Source organism: Diceros bicornis, chromosome 11 (assembly GCF_020826845.1).
Source record: "Diceros bicornis minor isolate mBicDic1 chromosome 11, mDicBic1.mat.cur, whole genome shotgun sequence".
NCBI lineage: Eukaryota > Metazoa > Chordata > Mammalia > Perissodactyla > Rhinocerotidae > Diceros > Diceros bicornis.
The window spans coordinates 34,351,453-34,379,115 of NC_080750.1; the positions used below are offsets into that span (position 1 = coordinate 34,351,453).

Consider the following 27,663-nt stretch of genomic DNA (forward strand, 5'->3'; position numbering starts at 1 on the left):
AGCCAGGCTCCTCCAACGACCTTTGGAGTCGCGGCACAATGACGTCAGGTCTCGCCCTCTCGCCTTACCTCCCTCCAGGGCTCCGCCCGGCGCTCTCCGTCGCGCGTGCGCACTCCGTCTCTACGACATGCGCGAGGCGGTGGCCGGGCACCGCCATTTTGGCCGGTGGCCGTAGGAACACGCTGGGTGGCTCAGAAGTGAAGGCAAGAGCTGATTTGGCCTCTGCGCTCCCCTCCGCGAGGGGATCGTTTTCTCCAGGTATGTGAATAGCCCGGAGGCGTTTGGCCGTTAGCTGCGGTCTGCCACGTTTTAAAGACTGTAGGGACATTCTCCGGCAGCCTTTGGTTAGGCCTCAGGTGGCGGCGGTGGAGACAGCAGCGGCGCGTGGCAGCCGGCTCGGGCGGGACAGCTGGAACCGCCGGAGCGCGGGCGCCGCCGAGGGCTTGGCGACGCCTCGCGCTTTCCCTCCAGCTGACCCGGCTCTGGGGCGCTGTTGCCCCCCACCTCCGCCGGGGGCTGCGAGAGTGGACCTAAATGCCATCTCCTCGGCGATCCAACCTCCGCCGCCTCCACTGCTTTACCCCGCTCCTGCCCTAGAGCTCAACCTTCTAGAGAGGAAGGCACCTTCAGAACTTGGAGCATCCCCTACCACCCCTACTCTCCCCCGGCACAGTAAAATGCGTATATTGTCACATGCGTGTATTTGATGATGGAAAGTCGTGGCCTGTTCTTCCACCGTTTGGTGATTATGGAATGAGTCATGGCATCTTGCCGCCATGAAATCGAATCCTCCTTGTCCATTCCCAGGCTTTATAGAAATGACGGCCAAACGTCGCTCTGCTGTTCTCATAGAGCAGCGTGTACTGGGCTGTGACTGTAGTTATCCCAAGAAATCTCCCAGTTGAACGCCTTGAGCTTTTTTGGTGCGCTTTTATAGCGCTCAGCACTTTTCCTCAAAGTGACTTACCCATTTTCCCGTTTATTAGATCTTAAACTCCTTGAAATCGAGGGTGGTGTCTTGACTCAGAATACCTTGATTTTCCCCTGCGTGGTTCGTTCATTGTAGGCAGGACGACTAAAGCAGATTCCCACATCCCATAAACTACATAAGCACGTTTTCATCTTTTTTTTTTGTGGGAAAGTCAATGAGTGAGAAACACCTGTCAAAACAGTTTGTTTCTTGGTTTATTTTTTTTTAACCCTCTCTTCTACCGGACTGTCAATTAGGCATTTATGATAGTGGCATTTGTGTGGCCGTCTTCAGTACATTTGTCCCATATACTGAGAATATTCATTCTGTACCAACTACCTGACAATAATGTTTTGTCACTGTTAACCAAGGGCTCTTATCTGTGTTTGAACCAAAAGGGGTTTTGTGTGGGTTTTTTTTTTTTAAGTTAAAAATCTTGTTCTCCCTTGTAAAAAAAAATTTTAGGAAGAACGTTGAATATAATTGCTAGGGGAAAAACAGAAATCAATGTTAATATAGTGTCCCATCTAAATGTCTTCAATTTCAGACTCTGAAATCAGAGTTGTACACCACTCCCAACTTACGTTGTTTTATAAGACTAATAACCTACCATAAGTATAGGTTAGAATATTTCACGTGATATCAGGCGTCATTCGTTAACAGCAATCTTTTAAATACTTTCACATGACTTTATAATAATTTTGGTCTCTAGACTGCAAATGCTTTCCATATATGCCTCACTTCCTTTTCAGCTATAGGTGTGCAGGAGAAGAATTGTGTTTAACCCGTGTTGTAGTTAAGAGTGTAAATGATTGACAGTGGAATTTTAGCTGGGTATGGAGGGAAATGAAGATACTAAGGGCTGAGGGACAGTGGAAATGTGGTAGAGTCAAGAGATAGTGATAGTAGGTCTGGAGGTGGGAGACTTTCAAAGGGTTGTTGGATTGTTGTGTACCAGAGGGGTGAGCTGAAAAAATAGGAGTAGTGGTTGGAGGATGGGGTGTTTGAAATGGAGATTATGGAAAGATTGCCGTTATTGGTAATGATGAGGTCAAGGATTTGACCAAAGAAATAAGTGGCTGAGGTAGGGTGAAAGACAAGATCATTGGAGTTGAGAGGTTAATGAACAGAGAGGACAGCCTATTAGTAGAAGAATTGTCTATGAACGTATTGATATTGAAATCACCAAGAATTATGACAGAAGTTGTAAACGAGAGAGTGCAAGTTAGCCAAGAGCTAAAATCATCAGAGAATGGCAGGGAGTGATCTCATAGTCATTTACTGACCAAAGCAGTTGGATGATATGAGAGGCAAAAGCTGACTGTTTTTGAGAAGGAAGAGAAAATAATAGTCTGGGAGCAGCATTGAAGAGTAAGATCTCTTACCTCCCTCCAAGCCTAATGATATTGAAGGGTGTGAGAAAGACTTGAGAGGCCTACAAGGGGAAGCAGTCTGTCAAAAAAAATCAGGATCGAGGCTCGCAGTCATTGATAGAAGACAGTAGAATGTCTTGGTCTATGGATAGTCTTTTGGCTTCAGGTTCTTCCATTACATATTGGAATAAACTGGAGTATTAAGGCACTTTCTGGAATTATTTACTTTAATCACCATTCTAAGAATATTAATGTCTATCACTAAGCCCAATACTAAGTTCACTTTGACCTTAGTGTTAAATATCAAGACTTAAAAAGCTTTAAAAGTGAGCACAGTCTATACATATAGTTACTTGGTCTCCTTTTCATTTCAATGATCTTAGCATAAATTCATCTTGGCCGTATTACAAATTCCCAGGGAAATGCAGTTTTCACTTTTTCCAGTTGGTCAACATGATGGTCACAACCTTAGTAATTATTTGCCGTTTCCATCAGTGGCGTCATTATAGTCAGATGGATAAGACATGAAGTAATGCTTAGTTTATGGGAAGGAGTAAACATCTTTATCTTATGTATTAGTTTTCATATCAGGTCTTTCTATTCTGTTTTATTGGTCTGTATTCGTACACTGGTGTCACTATTAATTACTGAGGCCTTATATCATTTTTTTCCATTTCTCAAGTGTAGGTTCCCCCATCCCCCCTTGCTTTTTCGGTTTAACTAGCTATCACTACTACTATTCTTTTTATATAAGAGCTTTAGATTTGGTTTGTGTGGTTTATTTTTTTTCCTGTTGAGTTTGGATTAAATGTATAAATTCAGGGAAGGTTGAAATCTCTGATATTGACTATTCTCTATTGTAAAAACCGAGACAGCATGTCATTGTTTGTTTAGGTCTCTTATGTCTTTCAGTGGTGTTTTGAAAGTTTCCTCAAATGTCTGTATATCTTGTTAAGTTGATTCCTAGACTTTTTCTTTTTTGTGACTATTGAAAAGGATGTTTTTTACTTTCTTTATATAAATATTCTGATTAATGTTATATCTTAAAATTTTGCTTTCCCTTGCTAAACTATTTTATTTCTTTTACTAGGTTTTCTTTTTTTACTAGTTCCAGATAATCATATCTGAATATGGTGATAATTTATGTTCTCCTGTCTAACTTTTATGCCTGTGACTTATTTCTCTTAATTAATTGGATTGACTGTGCCATAATTTTATTAATTTTTCTTTAATAGAAGAGCTGGATATTCTTGCTTTCTTAGAATTATGGCGGATAAATTGACAAGAATTGCTATTGTCAACCACGACAAATGTAAACCTAAGAAATGTCGGCAGGAGTGCAAAAAGAGTTGCCCTGTGGTTCGAATGGGTAAGCTATTCTGTGGATCATTTAAGGATAAGAGAAGGTTTTAGAAGAAATAAATTGGCTTCATAGTTCTCCCGGCTTTAACTATACTTTTTTTCCCCATTATATTCTTTAAAATATAAAGATAAGACCCGATTTTTTTCTATTATTGCTTTGTGACTAAATGGTCCTATTTTTTTAATTGTATTATTAATATATTTTACAGTTCATTGAATCTAAAATCAAACCAGAGTTCAAGTTACTGAGACTCTTACTGTTCTATAAAATCCTATAATTACTTTAAATCATCGAGAAAGGATTGCCAATGTTTGTATTTCATAGTATTCTCATTTTATAAAAAAAAGAATGAAGAGCTTAATGGCAATTCATGAGATTTTGCTATATTTTCAAGATTAAATAAATTTACAGCAATTCAGAATTAACAAATTGGTAGTCTTTAAGGTCTTTGTTAAAGTAATTGTTACCTTAAATATACTTGTGAGGTATAGGTTTATTGAATCTTAAAAGAAACTTTAGATGTCATCTGCTATTCAGAAATTCCATTATTAATATCTCTAATTCCAAGTTTAATTTTGTCTCCACAGTGGATGACCACATTCCTTTCTGGAGCTTCAGTGCTCTAGCTAATGTATTTCATTCCTTTCTCTGGTGTACGTTACCATTTCCAAGGCATATTTTGTGAAATAAATATTCAGGTCAGCTTAAAAATAAAAATTGTAGGATCTGCTGTATCTTTCTTAGCATATTTTCTTTTCCAGTAGTAAACAAAATAAACATATTAGAGCCATCTACCTCATGAATACAAGAATATTCATTCATATAAGTAATAAAATCAGAAATCTGTCCCCACAAAGCACTGATTTAAGACATTATCTCAAGTATATTTCTTTGTGTGGCCTTTGTTTTTGAAAATCTGCTTATGTATGAAAATTTGGAACCAGAATTGCCTAAATCAAAATGTTCAGAAAATTAAAATGTCGGGAAAAGTGACTTAATTCTGTCTTTTCCTTTGCCAGGAAAATTATGCATAGAGGTTACACCCCAGAGCAAAATAGCATGGATTTCTGAAACTCTTTGTATTGGTTGTGGTATTTGCATTAAGGTAAGTGCTATTTTATTTGTCGGATCAAATGTGAAACGTGGAGATGAAATCTGAAAATTCTGAATACATTATAGCTATTTTTAAAGAGGCAAAATGTAAAGCAATGAATAAAGAATATAAATTTAGGAAAATCGTATTCTTAGATCAATAATCTAATATTGTTGCTTTTTTAATTAATTAAACCACCCTATGTAAAAGTTATCCTTGGGGGCCGGCCCAGTGGCGCAAGCTGTTAAGTGTGCGCGCTCCGCTGCAGTGGCCCGGGGTTCCCCAGTTCGGAACCCTGGGCGCGCACCAGTGCACCGCTTGTCAAGCCATGCAGTGGCAGCGTCCCATCTAAAGTAGAGGAAGATGGGCATGGATGTTAGCCCAGGGCCAGTCTTCCTCAGCAAAAAAAAAAGAGGAGGATTGGCAGATGTTAGCTCAGGGCCGATCTTCCTCACAAATAAATAAATAAATGAAATAAAAGTTATCCTTGTGATACTCAACTTTGTAAAGCCATTTCCAGCCAAAATTAATTTCTCTTTTTTCACCCTTTTATGAGAAGGACATTCTCCAGCGTGTCTTGACCACAACTTTTTAGAAATATAAATACAAAAAATGTGAGTCATATTACATACGTTTTTTTCAAGTCTGTATCTAATTTTAAATTCATATCTTTTAAATAGAAATGCACACAACCAAAAATTTTTTAATTTAGCCTAATCCTTAAGTGCTTCTTCTGCTCTATTATACATGCTTCTATGTTGGATTTATCCCAGTAGTGTAATTTTTCAAAATACTTCAGTTTTTGTTGCGTTGAATAGTTTGATTAGGGCATTTGACTTAAGGATGATGAATTTCCAACTTTACTTCATAAAAGATATTTAGGAGCCAGTGCATAAAGTTCTTAATTAAGATATTTTTATTTGTAGATAATGTATTTTAGAGAGACACTTTACCAGAATATGGATACCAGCCTGTTACTTATTCTAATAAGGCTTATGTATGTTTTACATTGGTTTCTGAATCCTCAGTTAAGTGTCCGAAAAGATTTCATTGGTACCTGAACGCATTTTCCCTTGTTTTGAAAATATAAGCAGGAAACATTCCTTACAGCAAATATTTAGTAATCTCTTGTTATATACCTGCCAATGTTGTGGGTGCTGAAAGTCTGATTTTGAACATTATATTATCCTCTACTCTATTTTCTTTCTTCGCTGCTATAGAAAAATGAAGTTCCAAAATTTGGAGTATGAACTTCAGTGGCTGAAAAGATACTAATGTGATGAATCTGTTTGGGAGTGGGAGTAATATATACCCCCGAACACTAAGATACTTATCATATATGAATAGTATGGATATTTTTTCCTTGTAGATTTAGAGAAGTTTAAGTTACTTGTAGCCTATAAGCATCTTATGTACATTGATGGAATAATAGAGAATTCTGTAAATAGAGATAACTCCATTTGCAGAAAAATATTTCATGTAAAGAATTAATAGTTTTGGTTAGAGGGTGGTAATTACTTTGTTAGATAACAAGAGTTTTGTTTTTGTTTTTTAATTCTCTGTGTTCTTATAACTTATAAAGTGAGAATTAAGTGAAATCTTTATGTACGGAGACTTGAATTGGTCCCCTGATCTCATTGAACAGTTGTGCTAAACAAATCTAATCTGAGGCTATGCTTTTTGGATGTACCTATATCTATGCAGTTATAGACATCTGTATTTCTGAGAAATTTTTCTAGCCACGTTACCACTGTTGAATGAGCTTCCAGTTCTTGCCATTCTTGTCTCTTGGGCATTTATCTGATTAATAGTCAACTGTTATTTGAATAAGTTTTTTTAGGAATAACTTTTTTTTATGTGAATTTACTCAGTTGGAATATGAAGCATCTTTTTCGTATGGGGTGGTTAAAAATCACAATGGAAAGACATTAATCCTTACTCTATGCAAATATGCTAGCTGGTTGGTGGGACATAAATAGACCAAAAAAGGTACAATCCATGACCTTAAAGGACTTTACAAGGTAGAAGAGGAGGCATACAAAGACGGGAAGAAGTAGAAGGAAATCATCTGTCATGGACTGAATATGAAATCGTATACTCAGTAACCATGTTTTATCTTGCCTTAGCCTTCTCCTATCTAATAATGTAAAAACACACACACACATCAAAAAAACCTCAGGTTCTGTAAGGTTTTTCATAAATATGAAACACATGAAATGTCTAGGATTATGCCAGTCACTAAGGGGAATACAAAATTAGTTGATATGATTCTTGCCTTCAGGGAACTTAACTTTTATTTTTTAAGTAAATAAGAAAAGGAAATGAAACAATACTTTACATCTTTGTGAAACTCTCATGGTTGGAATATTGCTTATAAAAAATTCTTTATTTTAGTCATTTGTATATTTCTAAATATTAATACAAAATTAATTCTTTACTTTAAACAACAGAAATGCCCCTTTGGCGCCTTATCAATTGTCAATTTACCAAGCAACTTGGAAAAAGAAACAACACATCGGTATTGTGCCAATGCCTTCAAACTTCACAGGTATATTTTCAAGTCAACATTCTTCTTTACATCAGTCAAGAGTAAAATACATTTGGAATTTTCAGAGAAATGCAAAAATGGAAAAAATTGGTATTAAGCATCCACTAAAGAGAAATAACAATATTAGTACATCATGCAGAGTCATATTGCATATGTCAGTGGTTCATTCTGGCTAACATTAGAATTACGTGGGGGTCTTTTTAAAATTACTAATGCCTACGTTTCAGCCCAGTTGAATTACATCACATCTCTGGATGTAGAGTCTGGACCTCAGTAAGTTACAAAAGCTCCCAGGTCATTCTAATATACAACTGGGTTTGAGAATCACTATTGTTAAAATACCCTTATCCCCAAAATAACTTTTAATGAAATTTGTCATTGATTTTATTTATCTATTAATCTCATGATCTACAGAGAATATTACCCTGAACTTGGACATAGATTGTTAAATCACAGGAGCTCTGTGAGGTTTAACCTGCTGAACACTAATATTTTGAATCTGGGAGTCTAGATTTAACTAATAAAAAGATATTTCTCAACCTCCCAGCTTTAAGGGGCCTACTGCAGCAGGGAGAATGAAGTGGAATATTTCTGGTTGATGTGGCACTTCTCTCCTTGTAAGTAAATGGCAGGTCAAAAAAGAAGACAGTGTGAGGTTGCACCTGCTATGTAATTTTGTACCAAAGCATTTTGTTATACATTAAAACTGAGCCTTATATGTAAAGAAGAATTGTACTTTAGAATGGACTTTGAATGAAAATTGAAAAAATAAAATTTGAAGTAATATTGGTTATGGATGCATTTCTAACAATTAACGGTTTAAGTTAATCTTGGCTGTTTTTTTTTTTTCTTCTAATAGCCAATAATACCTGGCATATATCTCTTAGCTTATTAATGGATGTGTGTGGAGTGCAAATGCATTACAATACATCATTCAGATATTATGGAGCTTTTTCTGCCTAAGTCTGGTTTTATTATTTTTGTATGCTTATGACAGGTTGCCTATTCCTCGTCCAGGTGAAGTTTTGGGATTAGTTGGAACTAATGGTATTGGAAAGTCAACTGCTCTAAAAATTTTAGCAGGAAAGCAAAAGCCAAACCTTGGAAAGTATGATGTATGTATTACCACCTTATAAAAATGAATATCTAGGGTTGGTTTTATGAGATTTTGAAGGAGAGTGTATATGTGGTTTTTTTTTTTTTTTTTTTTTTTTTACTGCTCTTACTTTCAAGATTATTTGTGGAATTAATGCTGAGAAACTATATATAGATGGAACGCCTTGTTTTTTAATTAAAATATGTTAATGCTACGTAACTGATAATTCTGAGCATCCTTAAACTGTTGAGTTGGTATGCCTTGATTTGAAATTAAATCCACCTCTAATATTAAGATTAAGTTAGAAACCAGAAGTATCCTATTTGGATGTATGTTCTATTTTGTATAACAGTCATCCTCTTTGCAATTGTATCGTTAACTTAAATTCATATAATTATACGTATATTTCTAGGATCCACCTGATTGGCAAGAAATTTTGACTTACTTCCGTGGATCTGAATTGCAAAATTACTTTACCAAAATTCTAGAAGATGACTTAAAAGCCATTATCAAACCTCAGTATGTTGACCAGATTCCCAAGGCTGCAAAGGTCAGTTTCTTTTTAGGAGGAATTTATGCATTATAGATATGGGTGGAATATAAAAGATATATCAAAGAAAACTTATTTTACTTTGTAACTCTTTATAATATGGAAGGAATTTTAATATGATGGAAAATAGTAGTAACTGCTTCTGGTATATTATGACAGGGGACAGTGGGTTCTATTTTGGACCGAAAGGACGAAACAAAGACACAAGCAGTCGTATGTCAACAGCTTGGTAAGTGTTTATTTTGTGTGTGTGTTTTAATATGCCCTGAACTTAACTCACGAAGATAGATATCTTTATATGGATTACTGAAATAAAAGGGGAAATCTCTAGTAGTTGTCATTATTTACTTCTTATGTTATACAATTTTCAACTGAAATATCATTCAAACCCAGAATGACATGCAATGTTCATTTTGCTTAGAGGAGGTAAAATAAAACTTAACAACACTGAATACAATGCCTCTATGTTCTTTGTAGATTTAACCCATCTAAAAGAACGAAATGTTGAAGATCTTTCAGGAGGAGAGTTGCAGAGATTTGCTTGTGCTGTCGTCTGCATACAGAAAGCTGATATGTAGGTGACTTTATACCTTTTGTATATCTTAATCCTTATTTTAGAGTTTTTATTTGTAATAGTGCTGATAAAGCAATAGTTTTGAAAGAAATTAATAGAAATAGTATCTAAGGTTCTAATTTTGAGCTAAGATATTGAAGCAGTTATACATCCATTGCCCATTCGCCGCCTTATTCCCGCAGGGGGGAAAAACTCATTTATTTACGTTAAGTGCTTTACAACTTACCAGTTCCAGAGGTTTTTAATATAAAGGCAGTTTATTTTTTAAACTCTCTTTGTACATAAGAAGGATATTTTTTAAGACTTATGCTCTCCAATCAGACGGGCAAGTTTTTTTTTGTTTTGTTTTGTTTTCTTCCCAAAGCCCCAGCACATAGTTGTAGGTCCTTCCAGTTCTTCTGTGTGGGATGCCCCCTCAGCATGGCTTGATGAGCTGTGAGTAGCTCCGCGCCCAGGATCCGAACTGGCGAACTCCGGGCCGCCGAAGCAGAACACACAAACTTAACCACTATGCCACCGGGTCGGCTCCCCAGCAAGTTTTTTAAATACCTCAAGTAGAACATGAGGTATTTTAGGTTATCCCAAGTCAGGGTGACATGCCATGTTAGGGAGAAAAGGGAAGTGAAAAAGGCTAGTTTCCTTCCTACCTTCTACTGTCTCTCTTCTCCCAGATATTTATTGCTGTCATCTTTTTCCACATTTCTACTCTGGGATCCAATGCAGGCTAGCTCTTCTCCAGAAAGTATTCTGTAATTCTGTGCCATGCCCTCCTTTCCAAAAACTCTTGTTTGCGTTAATGCAGCTGACTTTAGGTAATAAGAGAAAAGTTCTCTGAATTACTTCTGACTGTATCAGAATATTTTTCATGAGGAGGTAACAATTTGTAAATTAGCCTAATCTGGAACTCTCTCTCCAGACTTGATATGCAGTCCTGCTTTTCATAATTTCTTCTACTTCTGAGCAGAATATAGAGGTTTTTACCATTACAGAGTGGACTCTTCATTAGTATAATAGTATAATTTTTGTTGTTGTTAAATCGGAAACTATATTACAGTGCTTTAAAATAATAACATGCAAGGTAGAATTGTCATATTTGTCTCTCAAATTATTACATTTGTTTTTCTTTTTCATAGTTTCATGTTTGATGAACCTTCTAGTTACCTAGATGTCAAGCAGCGATTAAAGGCTGCTATTACTATACGATCTCTAATAAATCCAGATAGGTAAGTACAGATTTGGTGTATGCCTGTGTTATTTTTGGGGGGAGTTTTATAGATTTCTAAAGATTAAACACTGGGACCATCAATATATATCTGCATGTTTTCCATCTTGGTTATTTAGAGCTACCACTTGAATTTCCCTTCCTCTATCTAAAACAGAGGTTCTTAATGTAAGATTCATTTACTACCATGCCTATTTCCAGAGAGCCTAGGAATTCTCTGAAATGATATGCAAATATTGGCATGTATGTATGCATTTCTGGGAAGCAGATCCTTACTTAGCTTTTACCAGATCCTCAAATGGATATGTCACCCAAACACACACAAAATTTAAAACATTATAAGGATCACCAGAGTAATTCTGGTTCAGGGTCTTACTGAGCACAAGAGAGTTCTTAACCTCTGTTAAGTAATCACAACACCCTGTGTTTATAGGGTGCTTTTGTAGTTTGCAGAGTTTTTAAATCCATTATCTCATTTGAGCCTCTCACAGTAATCTTATAAGTTAGAATCTTTAGGTAGTATTCCCATTTTGCAGATGAAGAAGTTTAAGGTCAGAAAAGCTAGTTATTTGTTCTAGGTTACAAATTTACTATATGGCAAAGCTATGACCAGAACCCAGGGTTTTTTTTGTACAGCATTTTTTATGCCTGTGCTTAGTGACTGATTTAATACACAGCTGATCTTACAAGAAAGCAAGAGAAATTCCTAGAGATCAAAAACCAAAGGGAGAACTATAAAGAAAAGACAAGGTCATGGCTTTCCTGAGGGATAATGCTCAACTCTCTAGTAGGTCTTGGGCTTTAACAACCACTTGTGAGCAAGAAGCAAGACCTTATATTGGATTATCACACGTATAATGCCAGGACTGTCAAAGGACTGCTTTCTCAGCAAAAGGGCAAACATATGAAGATGTCAAGGAAGCATATATATGCCGCTCACTGAGCTTGTTGGGGTTGGAGGGATGGCTCCCCTTCAAATCTATTCATGGACCAGCAGCTCACGGGGATATGGAATTGAAATTTATATAACAAGGGGAGTCTAAACTCTTCCATGGTAACAAAGCAAAATACAAAGGGTCCTAGAATCTTTAATCCTATGGTACCTAGCAGAAGCAAATATAAAACCACTCTGGAAGGGTGTGCCCTCAACTCTGGTTACGCAGGATAGTTACACAGCATCCTTACAGGTAAAGACTCATGAGCTCAAATCCAGGGTTATAAATGACAGGAGGAAACCGTCTACAAATGAGTCAGTCAGCAGACAGCAGGATTAGACCTTTAAGAACTTCAGGTGACATTCTCAAAGAGAGTTAAGATAATATTTAAAACAAATAAAAACATAAAGAAGGATTCAAAACCCTAAGAGTATGATACTACAAAAAAGCAATAGGTAAATATTCAAAAAACCCAAACAAATCTAGAAATTAGAAGTAGAGTCGTGACATTGAAAGCTCACTGGACAGATTATAGATAAGTTAGAGACAGCAGAGAAGAGCATTAGAAACCTGAAAAGTTGATCTGAGCAAGTTACCAGAATACAGCAGAGAAAGAATGAGATTGAAATACGAAAGGGAGGTTCAGAGACATGGAGAATGGAATGAGAAGACTATAAATATCTTAATAGGAGTCTGAAAAAGCCATGAAAAGATCATGGCTGAGAATTTTTCATAATTGAAATACATGATTCAAGGAGTGAATGATTCACCTACATACTTTGAATTGAAACTTAGTATATCAGTGATGAAGAGACACCTCAGTTGGGCCAAATAGTAGCTGTAATTTTCATTTCAGACATAGGCCTGGGCATTATGATAGGCTCTTGGGGGAATGTAAGAATATGAAATGTAGTCCCAGTATTCAAGGACTTCACAATCTGGTAAAGAAAAGAATACACAAGCAGTTGAGTCAGTTGTTCTTAACCCTAGCCCCTTTTTAAATATGTTTTTACTTAATTATTATACTGAAATGAAAGTCATAGATAAATCTACCTTCACACACAATTTTTTTTAAACATCAAGTATCATGCTAACCATAATAAAAAGAACTGAAAGGATAGTAATCTACAGCCAGGTGACGTGTGTCTCAGTACATAAATGTTCAGGCAAATCATTACAATCCTATATTATGAGAGGACAGTAACTTTAATTGTAATAGGGATGGCATGTCAAAACAAATTAGATTGACAAAGTCAATGAAATGATTGAGTTAGACATTTTTACAAATGTACTGGTTCTTATTTATAGGTATAGGGTGAAAATAATCTCTATAGTGATAGATTGATAATAAAAAGTTACAGGAAGTGTATGTGCTTCTTGAAATTCTGTATGTCAATGAACACTTTCAGTCTTTAATGCTGTAAAAAAAATTTTGGAGATCATATCCTTGGATAAACAACAAATAGAGGATGGATTGGAGAAAGGAATAATAATGCAAGAGGTTTTCTAGAATTTGACCTCTAAGAAAATCTTCAGTAAGATTAAAAGCCAACAAGTAACCCAAAATTAATTGAGGGGTGTAAATTTTCACAGCATAGATTTCTCATTACGCTGTAGATTTCTGTTGCTTCCCAAACCCTCAAAAATAGAATAGCTCACCTAAATCTTTTTTGTATTTTGGACTTCTGCATAAGCTTCATTTAAAGGTAGGGAAAGCAAGGAGGTTTGACCTGTTTTTTTCTTTTCAAAGCAAATTAAAAGCCACTAGATAATACCGGGCTTTGAAGATTTTAGTGATAAAAAGTAAAGAATTATTCCAGATAACAGAACATTGCCAAGAAAGACACCAAGGCAGGATGAGTATTGGCTCACTTGAATGATTTGCCATTTTTATTGATGCTTACCACCATCATGGTAGAAAACATATGCTCTTACTATTTCCTGTTTATATTAAACTTGCCCTTATCTTTTTTTATATTCCTTCTTTTACCACCTGAGACCTGGATTACTGTGATACCTTCCTTAAAAAAAGGTTCTTACCAGAGTAATCTTTCTGAAATGATATTTTTTCATATCATTTTCTTATTCTAGAACTGTGCTATAGCCTCTAGCCTTATGTTGCTATTTTAATTTTAATTAAAATTAAAAATTTATTTCTTCAGCCACACTAGTCACATTCCAGGTGCTCCACATTCCAGGTAGCTGCTTGCTAACATGTGGAACAACATGGAGATAGAACATTTCCATAATCATAGACAGTTTTATTGGACAGTGCTGTTTCAGAACCTACCAATTTCCCCATTGCCAATTAGCATAAGTCCAAATTCTTCATCTTGTCATTCAACAACTTTATTGAATATCTGTTTGGTACATAGCACAAGACTAAAGATCATAGAGGTTCTAAAATGTATTATAGTCTGTCTTCAAGATGTTTATGGGCAAGTTGTAGGAGTACTCAAAACTAGCAAAAGTCCACGTAAAAGTTCAGAGTTATGAGGGTTCAAGAGTGGAGGAAAGCAGGTTCATCTGCGTATTAGGGAGGGTGTCCCTACAGAAGGTAGGATTTGAGATGCACTCCAGAGGGTTAAGTAGGATTTCAACAGGTGAGGGTTTAGGCAGGAGACCATTTAGGGGATAGAATAGCTTTAGACGCACAAATATGGAAAAGCGGACTATTCAGGAAACAATGAAAGATCCATTTTCAGTGTGTCCTATATATGAGTGAAGTAAGAGAAATAATAGCTGAAGTTTTGGACGTTTTGAAAGAAAGTCTAAGGATATTTGTTTCATTTGCAACTGAGAGCCATGTGTGAAGATCTGAAGAAAATGAGATTTGTCAAAAGTCTGTAGCAATATTGGAAGAAACATAATGAGAGCCTGAACTAGAATTTAGAGAAAGAAAGAAAAGGATCAAATAGACACATAAGACATTGTTGAGAAAGAGTTCACAGACTTGACAATTTAAACAATAGATCATTGGGAATAAAATGAGTCACTTTTTATGAGAGTGATGATTCCATTAATACAAATATAGAGGAAACTTATTTGTACAGGAAGCTGATAAATTAAGTTGGAATTTGAGGTTTTTGGGGACGTTGGTTTTTGAACATATTGAACTAAGTCGAATAGGAATAAAGTGCTGCATAAAAGCTTCATGACTGTTATTTGCCTAATAGTTTCTACACTAACAATACTTTTTTCTTATTACCTCAAAAGTCATGTCATATCCCATCCCATTTTTTAAAGTGCTCCAGTACACACTAGCCTGTTTCCTTCTGACCTTCACTGGATTTTATTATCTGTAGAACATATTTTGCTATGTTGTCTTTTTGCTGTTGTTTCCTGTCTATTCCTTGTCTTCCCTGACAAAACTGCAAGTTCTCAGGTTAAGGTTCTCTGTCGTATTCTTTATGCATGCTCTACTAGAGCTGCCATGGGAAAGGACAAGTAGAAGGGCTGAATGCATAAGTTGAATAGCATAATAATCAAACAGTTGAGGCTACATCTGATTTAAATCTATTATAATTGTTTCTGCTTTGTAAAGTTTCTTTAAAAATATGTTCTTTATTAGCAGAACACATTTCATATATCCATAAACTATTTAATGTTAACTTTTTTTTCTTCCTTTTAGTTGAGGTAAACAATTTGAAATATGAACATTGATAATGTGTCTTATTCAAAGAAAATGTTTTATGGCTTTTGCTTAATATGGTCTTTACAATTTTTAAAAAATACATCTGTTTTCCTGAAATTTATAATGCAGTAAAAAGTTGAGTTTTAATTATAATTAAATATAATTTTAATTTAATTATATATGTTACATTACATTTAAAAATAAAAATCTGTATTGATTTTCAGATATATCATTGTGGTGGAGCATGATCTAAGTGTATTAGACTATCTCTCTGACTTCATCTGCTGTTTATATGGCGTACCAAGTGCTTATGGTGTTGTCACTATGCCTTTTAGTGTAAGAGAAGGTAACTTGAAAAACTGTATTCTCTTTCACTCTAGTGCTTAGAAAATATATTATTGTTGATATTAAGTAGTTATATGTTGCTGTAGTATTATTTATCCAAAACTCTTGTCTTATGGAATTTAATCACTCAACAGAATGTATATATAAGGTTATATACAGCAGTTGTTATATAAAATCTATTTCTTTTTTGAGAATTTTCTCTTGGGGTTGGTAAAAATGGTTTATCAGTTTCACTGTTTATTTGCTATAATAAAAGTTTCTTTTATATTTTGACTTCTGCAGCAGCATTGTCATCTTCAACTTTATCTTTGACAGGCCAATACCAGTAGTGAAACTCGTAGAATTCATTTAGTGTTCATCTTGTTTTCATGTTTCAAATTTATCTCTATTCTAAGTTTGTGGGAATAAGACTGTCTAAAAGTCTAATGAGATAGTTTAGTAACTATGATATAGTTGAGTAAGTGACTAAAAGTCTAATTAAAATAGCTTAGTATGTATATTTCATTTATTCCTTCTACTTTCAGAAAAGAGGGACTCGGGCCTCTCTTTTCCATGTCTCTTTCCTACCTAAGCAAATTAGGCAAAAGTAAAAACTAGCCTACCACCAAGTGACTCCTGAAACAAGTATCAGTGCACTCTCCACTTGGTATGTCTTTTTCTATTTAATTTCTTTTCCCATTTCCTTCCACTGCTTTCTTACTCCTATTTTACTTTATATTTTTTCTTTCTAGCTATGCCAATCTAGGACACCTAAAAGGACTACTTAAGTAGTCCATATCTTGAAAAAAATACCAGATTCTGTTAAGGATAATTGTTTAAGCCTTGTAGCTTCCTAGGTTATAGCAGGCCTCCTTTTCTTTCTTTCTTTTTTTTTAAAGCCATCTCTTCGAAGGGACAGTTTTTGAGATACCTTAGAAATTCTTTTGGAAAAAGAAATTTATATTGCAGCATACACTTCGCATAAAAGGGCAGTTGTGGCTTTTTTAATTTATAAAAAGTGCATAAATATTTTAGGTTAAGATGTGGGGAAGGAATTTCTATCACTTATCTACTTCTCTATAGATGCATATTTTAAGGAAAAATTTGTGAGATTGTCCAGTTTTCTTTCCGGTAGTATTAAGAGATGATCTCAGAAACAATTATTAATGTTTTATTCTCCTCAATTAGCAAGTATTTATTGAGTACCTACTCTGTGCCATATAGTAGTTCTAGAATCTCATTGATAATGATGTGGGTAGCTGGCAATCATTCTTTACAATTTTGGTTATTAATGCCATGTGTAAAGGCTTTGCCATTCAAAAAATGGTTCCTGGTGAAGTTTTTAATGTGCCTCATCTGTTAAAACAATTCAAGAAACAAACTGCACTTAATCTTTCTGCTTTCCTTTAATATACTGAAATTAATGCAGTATCAGTAAAAGCCTTCTATAAACTATAAAGGCAATTATAGTTTGGAATCAGTTTTTTAAATTGATAAGACAAACATTGCAGTAGGAATGTGAAGGCTGACTTAATGTTTTTTGCACAAAGTCACTCATTTCTCTGAGCCTTCATTTGCTTACCTGATAAATTAGGCATTTGGACTAAATGGCCGCTAAGGCTTTCAAGTTTATGTTTTTATTTAATTTTTGTTTTTAATTTTTTAACCTCACATTTATAATTTTTAAATAGTTTAAGATCAAAAAACATGCTGATTTTGGCAGAATTAAATGTATCTATTTATTCTGTCAGCAATTATTTACTGAATGCCTATGTTTTAGGCTCAGGATACAACCCCCCTAATGTGGCTCTCCATTCCGGATGAAATGAATAATAGTCTTAGACTTTCTTTCAAGACCTTCCAAAACTTCAGCTACCAACTTTCTCTTATTTCTCTTTAGGAAACATTTTAAAACAGATCTTTTCATTGTTTCACAAATAATCCACTTTTTCATTTTTGTGTCTGCCATTGTGGATTTTAACAACTTTAGTATAGAGGGATTCTCGTGTACAATATGTTAGTTTACTTTCAGTTATGAAAATCTGTTTAGATAATGGTGTTTGTTAAATGAAGTTAGTTCATTATAAATTTCTTACGAACCTACAAAATTAATCTGAAAAAAATGCAGTAAATTGTAATGTCAATGTATAGTTATATCTCATGTAAAAATGAATGCTCTAATTAAATTGTTTCAAAAATTATTTCCCAAACTATTTTATATCATTTTATGTCAATCTAGGAGAATATTCCATTTTTATTTGTCATTATTAGAGAAAAATTGCAATTTTTGATTTAAAAACACAGCAGAAATGGCATCATATGTCTTTGGATAAAACCTAATGGAAGAAATCTCGTCAAAATCACATCATAATGAAAAGATATGCTTCGTATATGTGTGTGTATATATAGGTACATATACATGCATGCATTTTTTAAATTATAATCGACAACACAATATTATATTAGTTCCAGGTGTACAACATAGTGATTCGATATTTTTATACATTACAGAATGGTCACCATGATAAGTCTCGTTACCGTCTGTTAACCATACAAAGTTATTACAATATTATATAAGTGGAAGTTTATATCTCTTAATCTCCTTCACCTATTTCTCCCATCCCGCTACCTCACTCCCCCCGGCAACCACCAGTTTGTTCTCTGTATCTTTGAATCTGTTTCTGTTTTGTTTTGTTTGTTTGTTTGTTTTTTGGATTCCACATACAAGTGAAATTATATGGTATTTGTCTTTCTCTGTCTGACTTGTTTCACTTAGCATAATACCAAGTCCATCCATGTTGTTGCAAATGGCAAGAATTTACTTTTTTTTATGGCTGAGTGATACTCCATTGTATATATATACCACATCTTCTTTATCCGTTCATCTGTCAGTGGACACTTAGGTTGCTTCCATATCTTGGCTGTTGAATTAATGCTGCAATGAACATAGGGTATGCGTGAATTATTTAAACTTGCATTAGATACATAAAACGCCATGTTGTCACAGCATGTTATAAGTCCACAGAAATTTAAAATCTATTTGGAGATTGCTCCCAAGAGAGCCTAGGGTTTTGGCTTTTATATGGTAGTGTCTTGCTGTAGAAAACGTTTAGTCTTTAACTGATCTTTACTAATCTCTTGTCAATGACTTTCCAACAGGCATAAACATTTTTTTGGATGGCTACGTTCCAACAGAAAACTTGAGATTCAGAGATGCATCACTTGTTTTTAAAGTGGCTGAGACAGCAAATGAAGAGGAAGTTAAAAAGATGTGTATGTATAAATATCCTGGAATGAAGAAAAAGATGGGAGAGTTTGAGCTCACAATTGTAGCTGGAGAGTTTACAGATTCTGAAATCATGGTGATGTTGGGAGAAAATGGTAAGTTTTCCTTATTTGTGATATTTGAAAGTCTGTTCTTTTTATCAATTAGTTTTAACTACTCCTTGAAAAACTTGGAGACATATAACTCAGTTATATGTCTGGAAGCTGGATTGAATGTATACATTTCTCAGTGTAGTTCACATTTTGTGACATTCTGTGATTTAATCTCACTGTCATTCAATCAAGTTCATACTTCCTATTTTGTTTTGTAACCTTCAGTGAAAATAAGGTGTTTTTCTATATATAAATTGATACGGCATTTATTCATCTTGGAAACTGACTAGGAAGGAAAGGATAAAGATAAATTGATAATTCAGAAGCAATCTAGTTTAAAATTTTTTCCTTACACTCTTCCATTGGAGTTTTTATTGCTTTAAATTCACGCTAGTCTACCTTTGTAAATAGTTGTATTACCGGCTTTTTTTGATATTAGATTGCCATCATAAATATGGCTATGAGATGAATTTGAGTACCAAGTATCTCGTATTGCTTTCATGATTTTGAAAAAAAGGTTTGAATGATATACTTCGAGTTTACAAAACTGTAGAAGAAAAAATTTTATGAGGATTGTTGCAATGTATCAGTCTTTAGTTAATGGAGGAATTTTGAACAGGGTTGCAATTAACTTCAATATTTTATGAAAGTGGACTTTACAAATGATAGTATCAATCATAACAGTACTAGCCTATCTTAACAATAAATTATGCACATTGATATTTTAACTGTCTTTTAAAAACTAACCCAAGCCTTAGACTTTATAGACCTACCATTTATTAAAGTGGTCGTTATAAGCTTTAACTAATCTATATTCCTCTTAATTAGTTTAGAATTATACTTGAGAGGTGAATCATGAAAGTATTTTTCTGTATAACCTTCAGAATTCAGTAATGTCAGTGTATATCTTTAAAACTAATTTCTCAATTAAAATCTGGTAGTACATAATGATTTACTCTAAATGTGAAGCCTCTTTCAAGTCAATTTGTTGTGTGTTGTATTGCCAGGTACCGGTAAAACGACGTTTATCAGAATGCTTGCCGGAAGACTTAAACCTGATGAAGGAGGTACTGTTGTAACATGGAGTATTTTTACTCTGTTGCACATAGTAAACGTTAAAGATCTGGGCAGTTTTCAGTGTTTTATTTATTTACATTATTTTGCAGGAGAAGTACCAGTTCTAAATGTCAGTTATAAGCCACAGAAAATCAGTCCCAAATCAACTGTGAGTTATTATTCTGTTATTTGGTTGTTAAAGAAAAGTTTATATGTGTGTGTGTGTGTGTGTGTGTATATATATATATATATATATATATATATATATACACCAATAGCTTTAATGTTTCACCATATCAAAATTCTCCAAATTAGTTTCTGTACAGTTTTATCGAAAGTGTCTGAAGAAGGTGTTAAGGCCGTGGTCTATGATTCATTTCCGCCAATAGAAAAATGCTTTTTTAAAATACTTTTTTTTTTTTTAATTTTATTTATTTATTTTTTCCCCCCAAAGCCCCAGTAGATAGTTGTATGTCATAGCTGCACATCCTTCTAGTTGCTGTATGTGGGCGGCGGCCTCAGCATGGCCGGAGAAGTGGTGCGTCGGTGCGTGCCCGGGATCCGAACCCAGGCCGCCAGTAGCGGAGCGCGCGCACTTAACCGCTAAGCCACAGGGCCGGCCCCCGGAAAATGCTTTTAAAATCTCTTTGGCACCTTTTTCCAAAATAAACTTTTGAAAACCTAATGTGTTTTGTGCTGTAAATGACACCATCAAGAAAGTGAAAAGGCCACCCACAGGATAGGAGAAAATATTTGCAAATCATATATCTAATAAGGTACCCATGTCTGGACTATATAAAGAACTCTTACAACTCAATTTAAAAACAGGCAAAGGATTTGAATAGACATTTTTCCAAAGAAAATATCCAAATGGCTAATAAGCACATAAAAACATGCTCAGCATCATTAGTCATTAGGGGAATGTAAATCAAAACCACAGTGAGATACCACTTCACACCCATTAGGATGACTTAAATCAAAAAGACAGTAACAGTTATTGGTGAGGATGTGAAGAAATTGGAACCTCATACATTGCTGATGGGAATTTAAAATGGTAGAGCCACTTTGAAAAACAACCTGCCAGCTCCTCAAACGATTAAACATAGAGTTACATATGAACCAGCATTTCTACTCCTAGATATATACCCAAGAGAAATAAAGACATCTCTCTACACAAAAACTTGCACACAAATGCATTATTCATAATAGCCAAAAAGTGGAAAACAACCCAGATGTCCATCAACTGGTGAATGGATAAACACAATATAGTATATCCATAGAATTTATGTTATTCGGCCTTAAAAAGAATTAAAATACTGATACATGTTACAATATTGATGAACTTTGAAAACATGAAGTTAACTTCCTTTGGTTTCTGTAGGTGTTATAATGAACTTCTTTATATAGTATTTACACTCAATACCTGTACACTCACTTTATGTTAGGCCTATTTGAGATGGCTTAGCTTACAATAAAAATTTTATCGTTGATACTTTCTATTAGCTTAGCTTTTAAGTTCTCAGACTCAGCCCTCTCCTGAAATGACAAGCAAAAGGAGTCTTAAGATTTGTCTTTATCACATTATCATGCATTTTGTGTTATCTTACTGATTGCCTAAGGTTACTAGATACTCATATTGACCTTTAGAATTATTCCTATTCTCAAATAATTTCTCCTCTGAAACATTCCTCATTTACTACTTTTAAATTGTAAGATTATTACTTTTTTTACTTGTTAGACGTGATGGGTTTTTAATTTAAAAATCTCAATACATGCCATAGATGATGGATTAAGCATAAAAATACTATTGATATCTGTTGGTGGCAAATTGACATACTTTTGCCATGGAGCTTAACTTTGTCAAGATTTATAATTAGTGGAGTCCTGTACTGAAATAAAAATTCAGTACTTTTTCCATTAAAAACAGGGAAGTGTTCGACAGTTACTACATGAAAGGATAAGAGATGCTTACACTCATCCACAATTTGTGACTGATGTAATGAAGCCTCTGCAAATTGAAAACATCATCGATCAAGAGGTACTCTAAAATAATTATTTTTGTTATTTTATTATTTTAAGCTTTGGATGTCTCTACGTGGTTTGCTAACTTTGTTCTCCAAATAGGTGCAGACATTATCTGGTGGTGAACTGCAGCGAGTAGCTTTAGCTCTTTGTTTGGGCAAACCTGCTGATGTCTATTTAATTGATGAACCCTCTGCATATTTGGATTCTGAGCAAAGGCTGATGGCAGCTCGAGTTGTCAAACGGTAATGTCCTGCTCGTAAGAGTATTACTTTTGATTATATGTACTGGCATACAACTGTTATAGCATTTGAATATTTGATGATATACAACTATAAAAGATTTCAAAATCATGTGTTTTATTAGTTTCATACTCCATGCTAAGAAGACAGCCTTTGTTGTGGAACATGACTTCATCATGGCCACCTATCTAGCAGATCGAGTCATCGTTTTTGATGGTATTCCCTCTAAGAATACAGTTGCAAACAGGTAAAACTACTTTGTAAAATATTCAGACCTAATTATAAGTTCTAACAATTAGAAAATTATTATTTAACAAATTTCCAATAAGCTTATAAACATTAGTCATACCATTTTAATTTTTGAAAAGGAAAGACATAGCCAGAAATTCTAGAAATGATTCTGTGACTTCCAAGATTATTCATATCAAATACTGGATTGGACCAGGTAGAACAGTGGTTTTCAGACTATAGTATAGAACTTCTGACTCGGGGGGGATAAGCATGCAGAGCTTTGGGCCCCTCACCTTTTCTTTCAGGTTAAATTTTGTCTGCTTCATTATTTGGATTTCCAAAACAGATTAGGATTTTGGTTTTGCAAATAATTTTTTGAAAACCATTGATGTCGTGTATGACAGATAAAGAAAACAAGATCCACGTTAGGTTACATGATTTGCCTAACTTAACACTCCTAGTGGTAAAGCTCACCATAGACCCCAAATATCTAGTATTGGTCTACAGCAGAGTTAAATGAATGATTTTACCTTCTCCCCTTTTCTTCTCTCATTTTTCCTTATTGGCTTGATTGAGAGCACTTGTAATATAGAGAAGCCTAACATTCAAATCAGGTTATGAGAAATTTCTTATACTTTTAGTGCTAAAACCTTACGTTAGGTTGAACCATATGAAATTACTGATATTCAACCATTTTTGACCTATAAAAACAGCAATTTCGTATGATTCCAGCATAATATTTTCTAGTATTAAAGAGGGAGGAATGGAGTTGCCATTTTAATAATTCATCTAAGAAATGAAAGCACCTTACTGAGCTTTTTCCCAGAATTCCTTTGTTTTCATTTTAAATTTGTATATCAATTATTGAGAATTACATATTTCTTTGTGAGTTAAGGAAATTTCTTAGACTGTATAAAGCTTATTTATTCAAATAATGATCCCTTTGTATTTATAAAATGCTTAAAATATTCCACATGTATGGTGTGATTTAGCATGATTTAAGAACTGGTTTGGGTGAAAAAGATGAATAAAGCATAGAAATGTAAAGAGGAGTTCTTACTAAAAACAATTATGTGGTACATATTCCCTCCAGTGCCAAATTCCTAACATAAATATTACCTTTTCTGTTAAATTCTCTTCTCCCCTAAAAATATCAGATTTGAATTTTCGTCATCTCCTAATTAATGTTTTTTTGTTTTTCTAAAGTAGTACTTCTGTCTTAAATGTTTTACACAAAAATACTATAGCCAAACAAACAATATAGCTTGAGCAAAGACATTTCTGAACATAGAATTTATAATATGCTCTGATTATATTATTATGCAGATGATATATTATATTGTGTGTGTATATATATTATTATGATTGGGGAATTAGAGGGAACAGTTATTCTTAATACTCTTCATGCCAAAAAGCAGTTAAATTTTGGGGGTAAAATTTAATCACAATTGATAGATCTTATTTTTCCCCTAGTCCTCAGACCCTTTTGGCTGGCATGAATAAATTTTTATCTCAGCTTGAAATTACATTCAGAAGAGATCCAAACAACTATAGGCCAAGAATAAACAAACTCAATTCAATTAAGGTATGTAGAAAAACTATCTTAAATTACAGATAACTTCTCACTGTAAATAATGGAAAGGCATGTTTCAAATTGGAAGGCTGTTTCATTAAAAATCTACACATATTTCATTAATTCTAAGATTCGTGTTTTTCACGTTTTAATATCTGGTGGCGTACTTCAGTCTGGTAGGCAGCAGTTGTGATGCCATTGCTGTGTGGACTCAGGCAGAGCTGTTCACATTGTCTCATTGAATTGTACCCACTGTTGTACTACGTGTGTTGAGTTTAATTGCCGTTTAAAATGTCTTCAGAAAGATTGCAGTAATTCACCATTGAAACAAAGAAGTTTTTACAAATACCTTGACCAGTTTCTCTTATATCTTTTTATGCATGTACAAGAGCAACATGGGATTAATATGTGTATTTTAAGAGTCTAAAGACGCTGCTTCAATGAGCATAATATTCTAAACAATGGAAAAGCATTTTCTCAGTTTAATTGGCAATGTTTTTTTCTTTGTGGTACATAAATAATCGTGCACCTTACACCTGATGTAGTCAGTGAAATATGGTTTGTTTTTTAGAAGGCAATAATCTCTTGGTCACTCAAAAAAAGAAAAAGTGAATGAACTCTAAAAAAGCATTTCTGTGTTTTTAGTATCCCCTGTAGTGCCTACTTAAAATGCTACTTATATTTTATGGCCCTCTAGCCAGCGTCCTTAATACTTAGAAGCATATTACACATACCTGTAGCATTTACTAGTTTTTATTTTTTTTGTATTTGTACTTCTGTAGCTTTGCTACTAAACTGTTAGCTCTTGACAAGCAGAGACAAGGTCATCGTACACATCATGTTTTCTTAATTACCTAACACGATGTCTGGATGCCTTTAGCCTTCACTATGTATTTTCTTTATAAATGATTTATATTACTCTCACCAGGAAAATGAAATGACAAGTTCTGACCTAAAATTGAAGGGTTTTCTCAGTTTTGAAAAGCATATTAAGTAGAAAAGAGGAACTAAATTCTAGTACACTTATTATGCACAGCTTAATTTTCCTAAGAATTTCTTCTGAAGCATTATGAACACTTTTCATTTTCTTTGTATTGTCATTTTCTTGTGTGGATACTCATGGTTCAGTCCCCAGGTACAGCTATTCATCATTTCTCTATGCCCAGTCATCTTAGACAGTCATACCATAATCCTGCTAAGGCAGCAGCTAGGCAAGTAGGTAGATGGATCATTACTGCTCAGTGTGTAAATAGTACTGGGAAAAATTATTTTTATATACATTTTGTTTAAGTTCTCAAACTGACAGTATGTTACCTTTTGGACCAGGAGCTTAAAGTTAAAATGATGAAAATGAAATTGTTTTCCTGGAAACTGTATTTTATATAGCATAATTTTTTATGTGTAAGTAAGGCATTATGTAAAGGGGCTTTGCTTGAGTTGGACCAGAGGAGGTGTTCTGTGAGTAGGGATGGGTAGCAGAGGTAGTAATCTTGCCTTCAAGTAGTGGACCAGGAATATCCAAAAGCAGACAGTGAGTACAGAGGAAGTTATACAAACACTGTTGTGAATACTGCTAAGTAATACTGTGGGTGAAAGTCTACCCCTACATATGGAAGAATGGTGTTGATTTTTGTTGCTTCTCTATTTTATTTTTTAGGATGTAGAACAAAAGAAGAGTGGAAACTACTTTTTCTTGGATGATTAGACTGAATCTGAGAATATCAATAAGCCATTAATTAAAAGAAACATATATTGGGATTTTTGTCATAGAAAACTTTAAGCAGGTTTTATGCCCCACATACTCCAGAGCTTGAAGTATAGTTTACTTAATGTAACATCAAAAGCAAGTCGTGTTGTAAGTTGTAGTCTGAACACAGAAAATGCCACTTTTCTGTTCCTGGTAAGGCCCTTTTTGTGTATAACATTCTAAAATGAAGACGTTTCAAGCTATACAAATTACCTCCAAGTTTTCATGATGTATGGGAAGATTTTTAATGGGTGTATTATATTCATGTACCAAATGCTGACCAGTGTTGCCCCCTTTTAAAAATCTTGAAAAAAGACTTCTGTACTTATGTGGTTTGCCACGTACGCCAATATGATGAAACTGCCCTTATTTTAAAAGCCGGTCGAAGACTCCACTGATGAAGTTTGATAAATAAACATCAGGATTATATTTATTATTTGTTTTCAGTCTTTGCACGATATTATTGATGTGTTTAGACTTTCAAAGGAAGATTACTACAAAACACCACTTTTGGGAAATGGCTCTTTGTCACCAACTTAAGCATTGTTTACAGTGTTTTGGATGCTTTCGAATATCTTTATCAAAAATCATTTCAACATCTTTATTCTGTCTTTATTCTGAATTATTCAATTTTAGATTTCCATAAGATTCTGTATTCTGTAATTATTCTCCAGATGATGACATTCTTTAAACATACATTTATATAATCACTGATCGAGATTTAGCAGAAAGCATTTTAAAGAATATTTGCTTCCCTTTAAAGTACAGCCTCAAAATTTTTCGAGTTGGTGCCTAAACATCTATGTATTTTTAAACTTCCACCGATTTCTGATGGGCAGCCAAGGACTGTGAGCCACTTACCTAAAGGCAGCATTAATGCAAACGAGTCCCCAGAGAGCAATACAAAGTGTCCTTTGGTACCAAATACATTCATTTGTAAGTTTGGATAAAGAGGACATTATCTAAATCTATTTGACTTTTTTTGTTGTGGTTTTTTGGAGTTTTGGATAGTACGTAGCAAGAGTTCTAAAAACTTATCCAAATCTCTTGGGTTCCTGAGTTTGAACAGTGGGATACCTATAATGTGAAATCACTTTCATTTATACTTCTGACTAATGCACTCAACTGGAACTTACAAGTGAGGAAAAGAGTTTACAAAATAAATTAATGGAACAAGCAAAATAGAGAGGAAAATTAGAAATTATTGAACAGACTTTGAGAGCTTGAAACTGTAGAAGCTTTCATTAATATGCAAACAGTGGATAGAAAGTATGGTTTAACGGTGCCACTAGGCCTTTTAAAAAATTAATTTATATGGGTAATCCATAAGTACATGTTTGTTGTAAAAAAATCAAATATACAGAAATATGGGGACTAAAAAGTTATCTCCCTTTATGTTATCCTCCCAAAGGTTACCAGTGTTTGTGCTTAATAATATATATCCTTTCATGCTTTGTTCACTTAGTATGAATATGTAAAGGGTTTGTTTTGTACATAAATGGGATTATACGAACATAAGTAGTGCCTATTTTTAAGGATAGGTTAAATTTGTGAATGATTATTTCAAATATATATTGAATAAAATAAGACAAAAGCTATTTTTATTTACCGATCCATATTCTGTCCTAAGAAAATACTTGTGATATTATAAGAACACAGTTCTTTCTACTTGTTGCTGATGACAGAATATTTATTGTAATGTTTTTCATGTAAATTAAATTTTAAAAATACG

General features: G+C 34.3%; 1 protein-coding gene across 1 annotated transcript; it reads left to right on the forward strand.

Annotated features, from left to right (window-relative positions):
- Nucleotides 1–147: 147 nt before the first annotated feature.
- On the forward strand, nucleotides 148–27,663 carry ABCE1 (ATP binding cassette subfamily E member 1). The gene is made up of 18 exons (XM_058550137.1): nucleotides 148–258; nucleotides 3,579–3,712; nucleotides 4,726–4,811; nucleotides 7,250–7,347; nucleotides 8,345–8,462; nucleotides 8,856–8,993; nucleotides 9,153–9,222; nucleotides 9,471–9,567; nucleotides 10,701–10,790; nucleotides 15,583–15,704; nucleotides 18,842–19,063; nucleotides 20,068–20,127; nucleotides 20,227–20,285; nucleotides 22,044–22,154; nucleotides 22,241–22,383; nucleotides 22,505–22,627; nucleotides 24,085–24,196; nucleotides 25,842–27,663. Exons 2-18 carry the CDS (start codon nucleotides 3,610–3,612, stop codon nucleotides 25,887–25,889), a joined length of 1,800 nt encoding a protein of 599 aa, XP_058406120.1. The 5' UTR covers nucleotides 148–258; nucleotides 3,579–3,609; the 3' UTR covers nucleotides 25,890–27,663.

What these genes read in the sequence shown, in the direction of transcription:
- ABCE1 (XM_058550137.1), top strand. Translation starts at nt 3,610, where the DNA reads ATGGCGGATAAATTGACAAGAATTGCTATTGTCAACCACGACAAATGT. An exon ending in TGCATACAGAAAGCTGATAT is followed by an intron (nt 9,568 to 10,700) that starts GTAGGTGACTTT and finishes TCTTTTTCATAG; the next exon opens with TTTCATGTTTGATGAACCTT. An exon ending in TCTCTAATAAATCCAGATAG is followed by an intron (nt 10,791 to 15,582) that starts GTAAGTACAGAT and finishes ATTGATTTTCAG; the next exon opens with ATATATCATTGTGGTGGAGC.